This window comes from Lathamus discolor, chromosome 1 (assembly GCF_037157495.1).
Source record: "Lathamus discolor isolate bLatDis1 chromosome 1, bLatDis1.hap1, whole genome shotgun sequence".
Taxonomy (NCBI): domain Eukaryota; kingdom Metazoa; phylum Chordata; class Aves; order Psittaciformes; family Psittacidae; genus Lathamus; species Lathamus discolor.
The window spans coordinates 141,587,245-141,605,866 of NC_088884.1; the positions used below are offsets into that span (position 1 = coordinate 141,587,245).

The 18,622-nt window shown below is 40.4% G+C and overlaps 1 protein-coding gene across 9 annotated transcripts in view; it reads right to left on the reverse strand.

Moving 5' to 3' along the window:
* Positions 1 to 18,622, reverse strand: part of TBC1D1 (TBC1 domain family member 1) — a 109,068-nt gene that overhangs the window by 51,182 nt on the left and 39,264 nt on the right. For 8 of the 9 annotated variants that reach the window (XM_065699154.1, XM_065699146.1, XM_065699168.1 and 5 more), the window contains 2 exons: positions 4,219 to 4,752; positions 456 to 545 (listed from right to left, as the gene is read on the reverse strand). In XM_065699154.1, coding sequence (XP_065555226.1) covers positions 456 to 545; positions 4,219 to 4,752 — 624 coding nt within the window. Of the gene's footprint in view, positions 1 to 455; positions 546 to 1,700; positions 1,792 to 4,218; positions 4,753 to 18,622 lie in introns of those variants that run through there. The other variant, XM_065699206.1, reaches the window with a different exon arrangement.

The following is an 18,622-nucleotide window of genomic DNA, read 5'->3' on the forward strand; positions in this document are numbered from 1 at the left end:
AAACAATACACTGGTGTATCAATAATCATACTGATGAATCACAGTAAATTAGAAATTTTAGTGACATTTAAACCATCTGAAGATGCCAAGCAGGACTTTGAACAACTGTGCATCAGGCCTGCTGAAATCTTAAACCAGAGCTGATCAGGGTGTCCATTCTAGATCGTATTATTCATCCACTGCACAAAGAAGTGAGTATTTATCTCAGAATTACAATGCAAAGCAAGAGAAAATTACCATGGTTTTACAAAACTGCTGATTATCTAGCAACTTGGCAGTATCAGTCACTGACACTGCTGGTATAAGAATCCATCTGAAATGCTAGGAGGCAGGAAGGAGTACACGAGCATTTACAAGTGGAGAATATAAAAATAAAAAGAAAAAAAGAAAGAAAGAAAGAAAGAAACAAACAAACAAACAAAAAACCCAACAGAGAGAATACACTGCAGTCTTACCTGAGAACAAAAGGATATTTCTTTAAAGCTTTTTTCAATTGCTACTTTTTTTGTGTCAGGACTGATAAGGTAAACTTCAGACTGGCCAATCTAAAAAGAGCAAAGTAAAAATCAAGATGATAACAAATACCATTACACTTAGAATCACAGAATCGTAGAACAGTTAGGGTTGGAAAGGACCTCAAGATCATCTAGTTCCAACCCCCCTGCCATGGGCAGGGACACCTCACACTAAACTATCTCACCCAAGGCTTCGTCCAACCTGGCCTTGAACATTGCCAGGGATGGAGCATTCACAGCCTCCCTGGGCAACCCATTCCAGTGTCTCACCACCCTAACAGGAAAGAATTTCTTCCTTATATCCAATCTAAACTTCCCCTGTTTAAGTTTTAACCCATTACCCCTTGTCCTGTCACTACAGTCCCTGATGAAGAGTCCATCCCCAGCATCCCTGTCTCCACGCAGCCTTCTCTTCTCCAGGCTGAACAGCCCCAACTTTCTCAGCCTGTCTTCATACGGGAGGTGCTCCAGTCCCCTGATCATCCTCGTGGCCCTCCTCTGGACTTGTTCCAGCAGTTCCATGTCCTTTTTATGTTGAGGACACCAGAACTGCACACAATATTCCAGGTGAGGTCTCACGAGAGCAGAGTAGAGGGGCAGGATCACCTCCTTCAACCTGCTGGTCATGCTCCTTTTGATGCAGCCCAGGATACGGTTGGCTTTCTGGGCTGCGAGCGCACACTGCCAACTCATGTTGATTTTCTCATCGACCAGCACGCCCAAGTCCTTCTCTGCAGGGCCACTCTGAATCTCTTCTTTGCCCAGTCTGTAGCTGTGCCTGGGATTGCTCCGACCCAGGTGAAGGACCTTGCACTTGGATATAAGTCTCTATTTTTTTCTACCTGTATAGTTAGACCAATCAGTGTATTAGTACCAGAGAAAGCAAGAATACTGAAACAACACTGATTCGGCATTCAGAGCTCCCCACATTACTGAATTAAGATTTAGTTTCACAAGACAAGAGACTGAGACTTTAATTATATGAGAGTAATATTATACCATAACTTAGTTTGCACTGCGAAAATACACTCACACTCCCTTTTCTAATTTTCTGCAGTCTTGGCACATACCACATTTCCAAAAAGCTAATTAGTGAAACTGGTCCTAAAATTTAAGTCCAAGTGTGTGTCTCTACCTATATCCCACCTGATTATTTTTTTATGCTTTTATTTAAGATATACATACCATTTAATTTAAAGGCTTTCAATTTTTCAGCTTCTGGCAACATCTTTTTACCATTTTAACAGATAGAATTTAAATTCCTCAAAGTTTCTAGCACATCAAAAATTCTGCAAAGGACAAGTCTTATATCAGGTTTTAGTGAAGATGGGTGGAATCGCAATACATTCAGGAGTGTGACTTAACAACAAACCTGCTGAAGCTTCAACCACTACCAAATCCCAAAAGATGCACATAAAAACATCAGAAGCACCAATATATCTATAATTTCTTAAGGAAGGTGGGAATCGTGTGTACAAATGAAGTGAGATGTGCCACACCAGTGTGTGTCTAAAAATGGTCACCTTCCACCTCTTCTTTGACTTCAAACAGTCACAATGATTTTCCCCAACTCCCTGTTGGTTTCCCTGTATTTTCCCCAGGCTAATCTCGCGTGTGCTCGTGGGTTATTCCTTCCAACACCTACTCAGCAGCCCCCTCCTGCTTGCTGCTGCCTTCCCCTCCCTTAGCTCAGCCCCACATACTCCTTTCACACTTGGTCCCAGGACAGCAGAGATCATTTGAAGCCAACTGAATAAAGGAAAAAAAAACCAAAGCCCAACAACACACCCCTTCTCCCCGCCCATGCTCTCTCCCCCCAAAAAAGGGCACAGCCAGGAGAAAAGCCTAAAATGAATTTAAAAAATCCTAAGAAACTGGCTAGGAAAGCAGCTCTTCAAGAAGAGACACCAACTCTGGACTGTCTGGACAAGGTGAGGAGAGTCAGCAGATAACATTTTTCACACCTCATACACCAACTAACCTCTGCTGCAGTCCTGGGGAAGGTCCAAGGAAGAACTTTAACTGTGAAAATACAAACACATTTTTCCCTCCTGATGAACTCTTGATGGAGTTACTTGTAAGAGCTTAATATGTAGCCATACACAAACTGATGAGCAATTGATTGACCTGTGCACACTGCATGCATACCATTACTCAGAACCTGCTGATCATAGGGGATGGCTAACCAACAAACTCAGCTCTGCCATGAACTTGTGGATACCAGAGGCACAAACCACAATTACTTCACTTCCTTATATTCAGCTGAATTTAGACCAACTGAATAGCAAAAGAATACAACTGTGCATTCAAAACAATATTTTCCCAGGCAAAAAGCAACCCAAGATAGAAAGCAGATCAGCAGAACCTCACAACTGGGAAATGAGCCTGTCAGCAGGTGGCTGACATTATATTCAGGCTAAAGCTGCATGTGTCTTTGAGAACTGTTGCATCTATTTAACACAAAAATGCACTCACTGGAGTAAGAAGATCTGGATTTTGAGCAGTCCATCTATAATATAATGTCCCTACCCTACAGCATATGCCATGAATGAATAATGGAGTCAGGAATTGTTTAAAAATTAGGCATTAAAGGGTGTCTACATTTTCTGTATGAGATACATGCTCAGGGAAAGAAAGTAAACATGGAATTGTTTTTACTGCGGCATAAAATTTCTCTCCACCTTCTTCCACTTCTCTCTCTGATGCCAGCCTGCCACAACTAACCAGAAGTTTTAAATCAGGTATAGCTAACTAGGCCTCTCTTTTTGTGTGTTACATTCTACAGACATAACACTTCGGCAATCCATCTTAAAGCAATGCTTCTCTTCCCCTCCTCCAAAAAAACTGCTGTAACTGCACCCACTCCACTCTGCTGCTGTCCTTAAAACCTTCCAGCCCCAACAGCAGCTGACAGATCCAAGATGATCTTATAATAGCTAGCGATCACAATATCAGCTCCAGGTTTGCATTCTGTTCACCTGATACAAGATATATATATATATATATATATATATATATATATATATATATATATATATATAACAAATATTACATAACTTATATATCAGGAGGATTATAAGAGGAGCAAATAACATATTCTTTACTTCTCAGGTCTTAAAAAATTATTTTGCTGCTCACCTATCAAGGCAAGGCATTGCTAGCCACGCAAGAGTAGGTCTGCAGTGGAGGCAGGTGTGGAGTAGTCTAGGAACTTACTACACTACTCCACCATTACACAGGCATGATGGCAGCAGAACACCTCAATGAATTATGCTGCCTATCATAGGACATAGAGTCTACTAGCCCCCAGTCATGGTTTGGCCCTTCTGCTCTAGTTACAGTTAACTCATTCACCTGGAAATTTATTTCTGCTGTTACTAGTTAATGTAACTGTACATACTATTTTGCAATTGTATAACTACCTACTAACTTGCTGCAGCTTTCTAGAAGCTGTTCTTAGAAGCCAAATATTACAGGTAGTGCTGTTCTAAACTATTCAATATAAACTGATTTTGACTATGTAAAACAATTTACACTGACTAGCAATGCTTTCTAGAGAAACAGGCAAGTTTAAGTTAAGCTGTGGTAATTGCAATTAAGTTATTAAAAGAAGCAACAACCATCTGTCAGAACATCTGCTTTGGTGTTTGCCACTCCAAATTCCAAGATGAGAAAGCACCAAAAGCTGCAAATCTTGCTTTACCGTAAACAACATTGTCCGGTTTTCTGCAATGTCTGTTGGCTGCACAACACTGTGTCCATAGATGAGTTGACTTTTCAGGTTCAGTGAAATGGCATCTTCTTCGAAAGACCTGACAAAGCTGCTACTCCTTTGGCTTCCCTGTTGCAAATCCTTCTTAAAAGCAAAGGAACGCAGCCCAGGCTGGGAGAAGGACTTCCTAATTGGCCTTTTCTCCTCTTCTTCACTGACCAAGGGCTGGAAAACAGACCGAAATTTGTCGCTGAAAGAGAAGCCTCCGAAGTTATTGGCAGTTTCATGTTGTTGGGATGATGAGTTGCAGTCTGATTGTTTTGTACAACTTGCACGATTAAATTTCTCAATGCATTCATCTATGAGTGCTGGAGGTGCATTTTTATGTGCTACTGTCACCCGTCCACAGAACAGCACCTCAAACTTTTTGGCAAAAGGGTCTTCGACATCTGAGAGATTACTCTGAAACTCTTCCTGACGAGCAATTTTTCCAGCTTGTCGAATAGAACTTATGATCTCAGGCACCTAGAAGAGGGGGAAAAAAACCCACAACATTAGCTCTGGTTGTTTATGACAAACAAGTCGCAATAGTAAGAGGTGCTTCCTGCTGTTATTTTTCTGGGATGGCTAATTTGGGTTTGTTTTCTGAAAGACCAGTTGAAGTGATTTGTATTTGTCCAACATGCACATTATAAAAGTTAAAACACTGATTAGAGGAATTGCTCATTTGTCTCCCTGCCAGGAATTCACCGTCACCAACACTTTGTCAAAAGAGCTTCATCTGCAATACACTATGTTTTCAGTAAAACTTTTGCACCTGAAAGAACCAGTATAATGTGACAAATTCAAACTCAAAATGAAAAGTACTTCAGAAATCACGAGAGAAGCTACTGACTAATTACTTGGGAAAGTTATGCCATCTGTTATTTTCCACTCCTTTCTCTTATTCAAGCATTCATGTTATAGAGTCTCTTGTAAATTTGCTTTCACCATCATAATAGCATATTACCTTGCTGTTGCAGTTTGTTTTTTTTTTTTAACTGTAAATAGGTGTGTTTTTCAAGGAAACATTCCTTATTTTAGGTGTTCATTTTTATTCTACCATCCTAGATGATACTCAAATCTGTCTGCTGCAGCCCACAGATGTTAAAATATATCCAATGGCATAATTACAAGTATATTAAGTAACATTAAACAGTCACAGTTTCTGATGTGGCTGTAAGATAGGAACATGCATATGCTCTCTGCTAAACTGCTGTGGGGCTGATGCTTGGCTATATCCCACTGCTTTGACTGGCCTAGGACATTACGGTTCTTCTGCAGCCTGTGCTGCTTCTGTAATGACAAATGCAGGGCTACCATCTATGTTTACAACAGATAATTCTGCCAAATTTTTAATTTCCCCAAATTACTCTGAGGAAAAAAAAAATCCACGTTTAAGTGTGCCAGTTTCCTGACAAAACAAATATCCTCTGTCAAGCACCAGTTGGAGCTTGCTTGCTTACAAGTAGCTGGTTACAGACAGTACAGAAAGAAATCTGGGAGCAGTAGACTAAAACAGAAACCCCAAAGAACAACATCCTCTATGAGAAAAAGTATCCCCAAACATAAAAAAAAAAAAAATAATGCTTCAGAGACATGACCTCTGTCTTTTCCAGACATTTCTATGGTTATCCACAGCTTAAGCATAATGCAGTAATGTACATAAACCAACGGAGGAAACGGCAAAGGACTCCAAGGGGGGAAAAAAAAGGCTGAACAGTGAAAACTGAATGGTTATACTCTGGGTGCTCAGAAAGACCTCAGTAGGACTTTTTTAGAGACAAGGAAGCACAGATGTATGGATATGTATAAACAGATACGCATACACACACATAGAGTTGGTGGATTCGAGAGAGTAAGTAATAGATTACAAAATAAGACAGACAGACAACACAGGAAACATTACTTCACCCCTGAGCACAAGGAATGAGTCATGAGCTTATCACTCGGCAAAGACAGAGGTAAAAACACAGGGTCATGACTTTAGAAGTCTCAGCTATGTCATGAACCTTTTAGAAAGCCACTGTGAACTCAAGGCTTATCTGAGTTTTACCTACCTTGTACTCCTTCAAAGACCCAACTTTTAGTTGCATAATGTATCAGGATAACAGTGAAACATAAAACTTTATTCTACCCATATTTCAAGCTGCAACTGCTTTAACATTTTCTAATAAACACGTTTTACTCTTGTGGGGGTGTCTTGTCTCACCAGCCACGGGCAATTTTATTTCCAAGTTGCCCAGAATACAGAGAGACTGCAATCCCACCTCTGCTTTTGCCAAGGCTGCAGAGGTGACAGCAAAGGAGTGAGGTATTTTCTGGAAAATACTCACTTTCCTAAAGCCAGGAACACCACCTCTCACCCAGGCAAAGGGTGCCACTACCTTAGCCAGCACAACCCATGCTGACAACTACACAGAGTTTCCAGCAGCACAGGTGCTGCAAGGCTTATAGCTGAGCTAAAAGCCCAGACAAGGCATCAGGGATCCATCGCAGATGTGTAGTTATTGAATTTGATTTCTTTAATGTCTTTTGTTATCAAACACCCTGGACACTGACAAAATTGCTATTCAGCAACGGCTAGACTTCATAGAGAGTAAGAGAAAGACTACATCACAGAGAATGACTGCAGTAGTTAATATGCTTCAGGTCTGAGAAGACCTAGGAGGCCTGCTGATGAAAACCAAAGGGAGTATTTAATTATTTATTTTCACATATGCTAAGGCTTGAATTACGTCATTTGTAAGTAACAGCTGGCTTCTGTGCTACACTACTGAAAAACACTGCCTCCTCTGTTCCTGCTTGTTAACCTGAAACAAAAACCAACAAAACCCCCCTAGAACAACCAAACCCCACAGCCTGTTAATATAATTTTATTACTTCTGATTAGGCAATTGATGCAGTACTACTGCTACAGCAGAAGCAGTAAATCACGACCTCACTTTCCTGTGACCCTTAAGCATGTTAAACTTTAGTCTCTCTTCATTAGTATAAAAAAGCTACGATGAATGAGATAGTATTTCCCTGGAATTGTTCTTGGGCTGATCAGGATTTGTGCTCTTTTAATTTACCAGTACCTTTCCAGGTCTTTTATGCAAGTATCTAGAAACTAAGAATCCACAGGCTTCTCTGCATCCTCTGAATCTAGCGCTCTCAGCAAACCTGGATGCTGAGTACATGAAGATCAAGTAAACATGAGTTTAAATAAAGAGGGTGAGGCATAAAGAGGACACCTGTGAAATGTAAATAAATACATACATATTTTATAATTCTGTCAAATTATTAATATAAACAATGTAGGCTCTATCCTGGCAAATGTTTATTAACCACAGCTGGAATTTTTCCAGGTTAAGCAGCATGCCACTGGGCAAACAGTAACCACACCTGTGCAAACCTCCAGGAATTAATTAAGATGTAAACTGAATCAGGTTTTATGGCTCTTCAATTTGTATCAAGAAGGAGCAAGGATCAAGTTGCTCCTGAATTAAGTTAATGGTTGTGAGGTTCTTCCTGACCATAAGAAAGTCTTTTTTAATAGTAAGGGTGGCCACGTGCTGGCACAGGTTACCCAGAGGTTGCAGTCTCCATCCTTGTAGGTATGCAAACTCTGGACTGGAAATGACCCTGAGCAACTTGCTCTAGCTGACTCTGCTTTGAGCAGAGGGCTGAATGAGGTGACCTCCAGAGGCGTCATCCCATCTCAGCCTGGTGACTTAGATACCAATACCTCCTGTACAGACATACAGGAGGTTGGTGTCTACCAAACTGAACTCACTAAGACAGTGGAGGAGGACTGCTGCACATGTGTACAATTTCTTCCTGACACACAAATTCTCTTTTCTCGCCTACTTCTATTCTTAACTGTTTCCAGACTTGTTTCTGAGTATAAATATGTAATTAGTGGATAAAGATTATTTCTGTAATCAGAAAAACAACTGCTGATGACCTAAAATTATTCTTCTAAGCCCACAAAACTAAGTATAGAACAACAGTGTAAGCAACAATGAAACTTTACTAAACACAGAACATTACCTTCTCATTACTCAGTCTGGGCCCAAGACGACTGGTGAATGGAAGACACAACTGAAATATATTGGAAATGTTTTTGCGTTTAGAGTGTCTGAATTAGATACAGAAAAAGATGTGTCTATAACCCTTAAAACTAACACTGGACTGCTGTGATTTTTATTTTTTTTTAAGTACACCATGTTATTTCTGCTACAATGAGAATGTTTATTTTGCAGAGACAAAGCATGGAAATGAAATGCTGAGTATTCTTGTGACTTGATTCTTGGGGAATCAAACAAAACAGAAACCAATATCTAGAACTTCCTAATTCACACGAGTCTGCTACAAGACAAACAGCTTCTATGCCATGCACCAAATCATGAGAGAAGGCAGTAATTTTTAAACAGGCACAGATTTGCTGCACCTGAAGAAGAAAGAATAGCTCTTTCCCTTCACAGAAACAGTTACATAAAACCAGAAGTCACCCTGAAAGTATACATACAAATGCATAGTAAGATGTCAATGCCTTTAGCCTCTCAGTGTATTTGAGAAAGAGTGAGAAACTATTCTAATGAAAAAAGCCCAGGAACAGCTGAGTGCAACAGCTGCCTTTTGGTAAATAAGGGCAGACTAAAAAAACATGATTCTGTTTCTTTAATACACACTACATAAGAAAGCAAAGCATGCCACAGAAAAAGAACTGTTAACACATCAGCTGGCCAGGGCTGGGGGGGGGGGGGGGGGAAACAACCAACCAAACATTAGAAGCTATGCAGTGTTTGTACCTACAGTATAAACCTACCCACTTATACCTACCAGTCTCTCCACAAGGCAGTGAAGGTCTCAAGCACAGACTGAACTATTTTAAAGGAGCAGGTGGCTTTGTTTAATATAAAACAGATTTGTCTTATCAGGAACTGGTCTTACACAATAAACTCCATGAATTCTTGGGAGACTGAAAATCATTAGGGTCAGATCTTGAGTTGAACCTCAGAAGGCCTCAGAAGAATAAAGCCTTAAAAATCACAAAGCTCTTGAAACAAGTAGGTGTTTTGATTGAGTTTTGCCTGCCTACTCAAGAATGAGAAGATATCTGAATTATTTTTAAGTGGTTTTACTTGCCTTTTTTCCTGACTGTAGCAGGCTCAATAAAATATGTCAAGAAGTCTAACATAATGTTTGCTGTTAATACCTTTTTGTCTCTATTTTACTAGAGAGCGCTGCTACAGGAAAAACAGGGTCTACAACTATGTATCTTGGGAGAAGACATCTAGTTCTAACAGGACAGACAGCAGTACTTTTGTCACCCATAAGGTATTTATAATCATGGAATACTCTGTAAAAGTAGTGTATCACAAAAAAGGAAAATAATTTTTGAGACATATAAAACATTTATAAAACGATGAGACAGCAAAGTATTTATTTGCATTTTTAAAAGACTGCATAAAATCTTTGATTTCAGTAGTTTGATATGTACTAAAATGTAGTTGATCTTTTGTCAGCACACTTCTAGCAAAACAGTTGTGCAGTAATAAAACAGATCAGTGCTTCATGTCTTTATCACTTCATAAACTCACCCTAGTGGTTAACCGACTTTTCTGAATAGTCATTAAATGGATTTAAAGTTTGGCATTTTTAGATCTAAACCATTTTAATTTACAGACTTCTCTGGGTTGGTTTTTTTTTTTTTTAAATCAAGATGCTGCACAATTTCTCCTTTCAGTATCACAGAATAATTGAATTTGGGTGTAACCTCTGAGGGTACAGCCCCCCACATGAAGCAAGACAAGCTCTCAAGTTAGATCCAACTTCAAACTTAGATGAGACACTGGGGGTCACATCCAGCTGAGTTCTAAGTAACTCCAACAATGGGGACCACAGAACCTCCTCTTCCCCAGGGGAAACCTACAGCTGCCAGAAAAAGACACCATCAGCTGAGACTGAATCTTGCCTACTAGTTTAAACAAAGAATGAACTAAAATCTTCCAGCACAAACCCACTGTCTTTATTCTTTCGCTCTTCTAGTGAAGAAAAAAAAACCAAAAAACAACAAGTTCTAAAGGTGACAGAATTTCCCTCTTCCTTGGCATTAGTAGAAATTCAAGGTAGAAAAGAATTATAAACTTTTCAATTTACAGTTTAGTGAAAGACCTTTTATACTGATGTCTTATCTCAACAGTCCTCACGGGTTTTTCTTCTTCTATTATCTTGCTTAGAGACTGCTCTACAGCCTCCTACACCTTGCAGACTTTTTCCAGCCATTAAGCTCAATTTTCATTGTTCAAAGTTTCACCCCTTTACTTCTAATCAGCAGTTCCATGATATGCTTTAATTATTAGCTTTCTTCCTTTGCTATTTGTTGACTTTTATTCCTCCCACAAAGCCACTTTCAAACCAGATTTAATCCAGACAAAGGCAGAAAGGTTATAGTTCCTTCAGTGCCTGGATGATGACCATCCATAGATAACTCCCATCAGTTTTTCAGTGCATAACAAATACACCATGGATAAAGCAAAAATGAGAATAATACCAACACTTCCTTAAGTATTTAAGATCAATGGTTGGATGGGGAGACAGTTCGCCTTTGCTCCATGATTTCACACCTCAACACAAATGATCCAAAACTTTGCTGCTGTATCCTCACTACTCATAAAACAGCTATGAACTGTGCCCCTCTCTGCAGCTTCACCACTCATGCATGTTGACACATTTCTCTCTGTAGTACCTAAAATGCACTAGATGCTTCATTTAACCAAGGAACCTGTGGATCTTTGGAGAAAGGAGAACAGGTCAGAACACAATCAGAGGGCTGGGAAGGGCAGCCAGGCTAGCAGCCAACCAAGCTAACCACACCACAGGTGTGCTGCTCGGGAAGGACCCTGAAACCAGACCTGCAAAGGCAAGGCCAACTTGTCATGCCAACTTTGATAAGGGAAAGCTCAAAGCCTGAATAATATCACCACAGACTTATGAAAGGAAAAAAATTATATCTATGTCTACTTGCAGAGGCAGTTTACTTGGTTAGGTTTAAACAGGTGTTATACAGAGAATGGGATAAGCGAAGGTGATGGGGCTAAGACTCAAGTTTTATAGGTATGTATGCAAGAAGCTGATGAACAAAAGTGCACTAAAATCCAAAGTGGCAGAAAAGAGTCATGTGTTTAAATCTAGTTCTTTTGACTTTGAGCATGGTAGATGAGTGACACTCATGTCCTCTGAGATGACTGACATACTAAGCACCAAGAATGGAGCTCCATGTAGCCAACGTGTACTCTTACAGTTTACACATCATCATAAAAAGCCATAAAATTGACTAGACTTCCTACAGACATCAGGTAGGCAGGTGCTGCTTCCAGAAGATTGCTAAGTAATGCAGATTGATTCTGTGAGTACTGTTTGCAACTTTCACAGTATCACATTCCTTTCAATATTACACACAAATCTCAGCTCAAGAACCTTCCTCATGACTCCTCAGCCAGATGGAAAGGGTTACACTTTTTGCAAGTCATGAGTTGGAGAGCACCCCAGGCAATCTGAAGTTGCACAAAAAGGTTTTCTTTTCTTTCTGAAAGAACAATATTTGCAGAATCTGTTTACAGATTATTGTAAACAAGCTCAGAAATAGAACATAACTGTACTCAGTGTTCTAGGGAAGCTGGACTGCTTTATTTTGTGGCGGTACTTCCTCCCCAAGATGCACCATGCTGCTGATACACTTTACGGTTTTCTTTCTCATGCTCTCAAGACATACCTTCCTTGAAACCCAAAATACCACAAAACCTGACTACTTCCCGTAAATAAACCACCATGTCCCAGACTGCTGCTTACTTTTGGACACCTCCCCATGAAAATGAAGAAACCAAAACTAAACTGCAGCTGATGGAAGGCCTTCATGGGCTTTTAGTGTACCTCCAAATGCAACAGCACCTGACTGGCTCTGAAGGGGGTATTCCTACAAAAACTACTTTTGGGAAGCCTACTTGTATACTCTGCCCTATACCTGAAAGATTTCTCACATGGCATTCATTAATTCATTTTCCCTAGCCCCCTTCTGTCTTTACAATACAAGCTCTTTTTATCTTGTCCTGTTTCATCAATTCCTCCATTCAGTACCCTAAACTGAACTGCGAAATAAAGCAAGTCAACAGATATTTCAAATAGCCCATTAACATCTTCATAGTGTTATCTTCTCCATCTTTAGTTTCAGTTTTCACATAATTTCACAAATGAAAACAGCACCTGAAGACATTAACGTCTTCGAAGTTGGTCAAACCTGCAGGATTCCTGGCTCACATTTTACAAGGAGGTAATACCTGTTGTAAAGTAATAGCTAGAAACCTCTGTGCTCATGCATTATCCACAGAGATTAAATCCTTTTTTAAGGGTGTGGGAGTAGAATTCAGCTCCTTTCACAGGGTTGAGACAGGCCTAGGGGCTGAGCTGGAGGCTATGGGGTGGGAAACAGAAGGAAGCCTATTCTTAGCTATAAAAATACAGCAATGGCATTTGAAAGTTTTTGGGACAAGGACTTTTTTCTTGGTGGGTTTTGTTTTGTTTTTTCTGGGGGGGGAGGTTCTTTGTAATTTGGTGGGGTTTTTAACTGAAAGGCAGTAACAAGATTTAAAACAGGAAATGAGTTATCAAGAACATTTTGGGAAAAAAAATAAAAAGCTATTTATCAGATTAAACTCTGCTTGTACAATAGGAGACAGGCTCTCTCCCAGTCTCCTTTGCTCTCAGGCTTCTGCCACAGTTACCAAATTGGTACAACTGGCAAAAGAGGGGCTACAAAACAGACAGAAGTGAATGCAACTTCTTTCCAAATGATACAAAGCCTGAAACTGCTCTGTCCTTTCAGCAATATCCAACTGCAAACAAGAAGGGAAGAAAACTCCATTTGCAATTTGGGCCCTTGTTACAACTGAAGTTATTTCTGATAGCACCTTCTTGGACTGCTGACCCAAATGCATGTCAAATTCCCCCCTCCCCTCAAAATACATTCTGAATACACAGGGGATAAGGAGGATTATCCTATGAATGCTTTTGCTTGACATGACACATAAGTTAGCTCTACCTGCAATAGAGTAAAACACCATCTCTTTTACTCTGACAACTCAGTAAAACTTCTGGAGAAAAGGCTCAGCCCCAGGGTCCTTCTCCCTAGAACTGCTGGGGGAGGCAGGGGGACAGAAGTTTTTCCTGGGAAGACTCTTTCTGGAACATTAAACTCATAAAGGCCCCAACAGAACTGGAGTGTAGAAGCTGACAAGCCTTTTCTAGAATTCTGCCTGACTGGTATAAAATGCCAGTGAACTGATTTGCTCATGGATAAGCATGTATTTGCTGCTTTGGTGTGTAGTGGTAGATTTCAGCTGCCACAGGTCAGCTCGCAGAAGAACAGGATGGGAAAGTACATAGAATCACAGAATCATAGAACAGTTAGGGTTGGAAAGGACCTCAAGATCATCTAGTTCCAACCCCCCTGCCATGGACAGGGACACCTCACACTAAACCATCTCACCCAAGGCTTCGTCCAACCTGGCCTTGAACACTGCCAGGGATGGAGCACTCACAACCTCCCTGGGCAACCCATTCCAGTGCCTCACCACCCTTACAGGAAAGAATTTCCTCCTTATATCCAATCTAAACTGCCCCTGTTTAAGTTTTAACCCATTACCCCTTGTCCTGTCACTACAGTCCCTGACGAAGAGACCCTCCCCAGCATCCCTATAGGCCCCCTTCAGATACTGGAAGGCTGCTATGAGGTCTCCATGCAGCCTTCTCTTCTCCAGGCTGAACAGCCCCAACTTTCTCAGCCTGTCTTCATATGGGAGGTGCTCCAGTCCCCTGATCATCCTCGTGGCCCTCCTCTGGACTTGTTCCAACAGTTCCATGTCCTTTTTACGTTGCGGACACCAGAACTGCACACAATACTCCAGGTGAGGTCTCACAAGAGCAGAGTAGAGGGGCAGGATCACCTCATTCGACCTGCTGGTCACACTCCTTTTGATGTAGCCCAGGATACGGCTGGCTTTCTGGGCTGCAAGCGCACACTGCCAGCTCATGTTCATTTTCTCATCAAACAGCACCCCCAAGTCCTTCTCTGCAGGGCCGCTCTGAATCTCTTCTTTGCCCAACCTGTAGCTGTGCCTGGGATTGCTCCCACCCAGGTGTAGGACCTTGCACTTGCCATGGCTGAACTTCATAAGGTTGGCATCAGCCCACCTCACAAGCGTGTCAAGGTCCCTCTGGATGCCATCCCTTCCCTCCAGCATATCAACCAGGCCACACAGCTTGGTGTCATCAGCAAACTTGCTGAGGGTGCACTCAATCCCACTGTCCATGTCAGCAATGAAGATGTTAAACAAGACCAGTCCCAATACTGATCCCTGAGCAACACCACTCGTTACCGGTCTCCAGCCAGACAATAAGCCATTGACCACAATTCTTCGTGTGCGGCCATCCAGCCGGTTCTTTTTCCACTGAGTGGTCCATCCATCAAATTGATGTCTCTCCAATTTAGAGACAAGGATGTTGTGTGGGACAGTGTCAAACGCTTTGCACAAGTCCAGGTAGATGACATCAACTGCACTAACCCTGTCCATCAGTTCTGTAGCTCCATCATAGAAGGCCACCAAATAGTTATGGTTAAACATCCCATGAAAACTACCCAAACTTCCACTTAAGAAATGCAGTTATTTAGTTCATCAGTTTTAGTCCTTTTTGGATGTAAACCAAATGGTTTCTCATGTGTAGGGACTTTTTGAGTTATGGTGGGTTTTTTCTAAGTTATGCCTTCTAGTGATGCTCTATCATCAAAAGGTCTAATGGGATTTTCAAACTTGTCAATTAACTACCTACTTCATGAAATTCACAAGTGTAGTTGAAACTAGTTTGTTGTTGGTTTTTTTTTCCCTAAAATACCTTGTAAACCACACAAAATAACAATGTATGTATTTCTGAAAATTAACTTCCTTTGAACATAAGCTGTTTGCCAGCCTTTGATTCCTACATGAAAAGTCATCTTAAGAACATCTACACCTTTTATGGTACTGACATAAGTTAAAGTTTTATAAAGTTGACTGCTACTGTACATTATGCATCCCAAATGTACTGTGCATTCAATAAAATGGAAGAAGAATACATCTAAAGAGCTCTCAGACTGTTAGCCAGACCTTCACTACATATGAAGCATATAAGGAAATTGTTAACCTACAGAATTAAACTGTATTTTGAAATAAACTCACAGAAAGCTTACTGATTTCCTATGATTCCTAAGGACTATTTACACTAAAATACTCATCATGTAATTTGAATCGAAACTATTCAGCTTTATGTGAAGAGATTTAGCTACAACAGGATAAGTCATGTTTTAACTCTCTTGGAAACAGTTGCTAAATTGTTATTGATGACAGTGGAAAATACATTGTTTTCCTTAGGTTATGTTGCATTTACTGGAAGCTATCACAGCAATGTTTTTGGGCAGAAAAGGAAAGGGCAATCTGTTTATTCAAGGTCCCCTCTATTAAGACACAGCCAGATCACATTAGGAAACTACCAATTCTTTCTCCGGAGGGAGGAAAGGACTCCAAAGAGTCAAGGATCATTGTCCTAAAAAGTCAGTCCTCCCAATTCCTGCTGATGCTATACAAACAAGACTCTACTTCCCTTCTGTTAGAAGAAAAACCTCTTAAAATTTTACAGTAGGTAAGAAGTTCAAGTTTTCTGTATTCTATTTTTCCTCTAAGATCCAGATCTTGCGAGAAAAAAGAAAGAGCTTGGGAAAAAATGCTTTTGTAGAATGGCTGTTCCACAAGTCTACACCAGGTGCCTCTGAAAGTCACTGTAAGAGACTCAGAATGTCTGCACTAAGTAAATAAACATGCTAGAAAAGTGAGGAGAGAAAGGAAAACCAATGGGATACTAGAGATCTTAAGAAGTTATTTAACAATGTATTCAGAGAAGACAATCAGTGTGAAAAATGTGCTGTTCACTGCCTGCACGACCGTATTTCACTGCAAAGGCCATCATGGATGGCAGGAATGCACCAGCTGCAACACAGGGTTACAGACTAACTACCCTATGTCTGGCAGTCCTGCAATACCATCCTCCGCAGCACTACTGCACTTGTCTGTGCTTTTGGTCATCTTAACCAGATCTCATTTCTTCATTTGAATGAAGAATTGGCTGTTCTCTTATCACTTTAATTGTTACAGGACACCCAAGCATGCTCCTTGTGTTGACAGTCAATAGTGAATTTGCATGTCCCAACATAAACCCCAAGATGTCAATATACTTCTCAGATAAAGCTGCACATTCTTTTAAGGCCTAAAAGGAAAAGAGTTGTCAGAACATTGATAAAAGGCATCACCAAGACAAACGGAGCTATGGAATCACTCCTGAAAGTCATCCCAGAGCTAAGCCACCCCAGAAATACCTAAAAACAAGAAGCCAGAAGTTTTAGCAGCGCCTCCAAATGATGAAAATGCCATGATGGTTCTTCCTGCTGACAAGAATTCTCTTGTTTATGTCCCATGCCAAATTCACTACAAACCCACAGTGGTAGATCTCTAGATCTGCAGCCTGTGCCAACAACTGTTTTGGTCATCTCAGTTCGGCATATAGCCAACATCTCAACTATAGCTCAGTTCAGCACTATTACCTGACCTGTGAAGGTGCTGCTACTTGGTCTCAGAAGCGGTGCTTATCTAGGAAAACCTTAGCAACTAAAGAGTAACAGCTGAAATTCATCCTTCTGTACCTTCTCCATTAGCCATACTACAGTCTTACTAATACTTCTCTAAAGCTGCAATCAGATCATTTACCTGCATAATCTGGTTCATTTAAATAAACACAGTAAAAGCAACCAGTATCAAAGTCCTATATAATGCCTGAAAGGAGTTTGGAAATACTAATGATGTAGTTGATGAACAAGAGGTGAACTTCAGAAAACTTCATTAATTTGAGTCTCTGTCTCAAAATTCATTTCTATGTAAGAAAGCAATACAGGAGAAAAAGGGAGAAAAAAAGTAAAACCACAGCATGGAAGACAGTGCCAGACTGAAAATGGAAGATATTCTCAAGATCATGTGCGTTTCTGGAGCTCCTACCATACATTTGTATTACCACTTAATAAATACCAAATTTGATCCACAACATACTTCATTGGGCTACAACTTACAACAATACCCACATAAAAAAAAAAAAATATCAGAATCTGTGCTCTTATGAAATTGCTATTTTAAGCCTACCCTGTCACTTCCAACAGTAAGTTTTCCACTATTCCTTTCTGTTCCTTCACTCCCACAGTTTAAGGCTGGGCTCCTTTAGAAAATGGTAAATCAGACAGACAAGCACCAAATACTGAACTGCAGCTAAGCTGGACGCTACACTGTCACACCCCTTTCAGAGTGACTGAATCCTGACCTTCACAATATTTCCAAAGTATTCTATATTTAAACACTTACTTGCTGAGGAAGCCCAAAAGGGTGTGGTGAGTATACATTTCTAAAGCACAGATGTCACAGACTTAGAGCATCTCCTCAAGAACTGGAGGGCGATACAAGGATGATGCTCTATGAAGCACCCAGACTAGCTGAAGGGAAGCAGGAAGAAAGGAAGGAAAAAAAGATTTTGAGGCAAGACTCCTTTCAATGCCAACTTCTATCCCCTCCAACAGACTCTGTCAGCACTAAGGACTGCTGATATTTCAGCCACACCTAACAGACAAGTGGACTGGGCCTCTTGGTGTTGTTTTTTAAACATACATGAAAAAGCATTATCAAATCTTTAGAAGTAACAGAGAATACTGCCTGAACTGTAACAATTATAGCAACCTACAATAAATAATTTTGTGTATAATTCTGCACTTTATAAACAAAACATAGCATCAGCTCCATAAACTGTGTTTCCATATAAAAGAACATTTTTCTTGAGTGTACAAAAGTCAGCCTCTGATAAATGCATGTCACGTGGAAATGGCAATTGCTTCCACAGAAGCTAAATCCTACAGATCCAAGTGGGACTTAGCCAAAATCTGAAATTCCAACATATATTTTTGGTTCAGGTTCTAGATAACTATGAGCAGAGTTTTAAAGACAGACCTCTTGTACATAATTGTCTAAAACTCCAAAGCACTTCTACAAATCTCCTTCTCCATGGCTTGCACCTGAGGAAATTGGAAGGTATAAAAATGTTCAAAGGAATAAAACAAGCATAAAACATTTAGTGTTAACCATCCAAATTTCCATGACAACAGCTGCAGTGAGCTCACCTCATTGGTACTATAGCAGCAGACCAATGGTCCAGTAAATGTAGAGGCAGATGCTAAGATCTAATAAAAGTA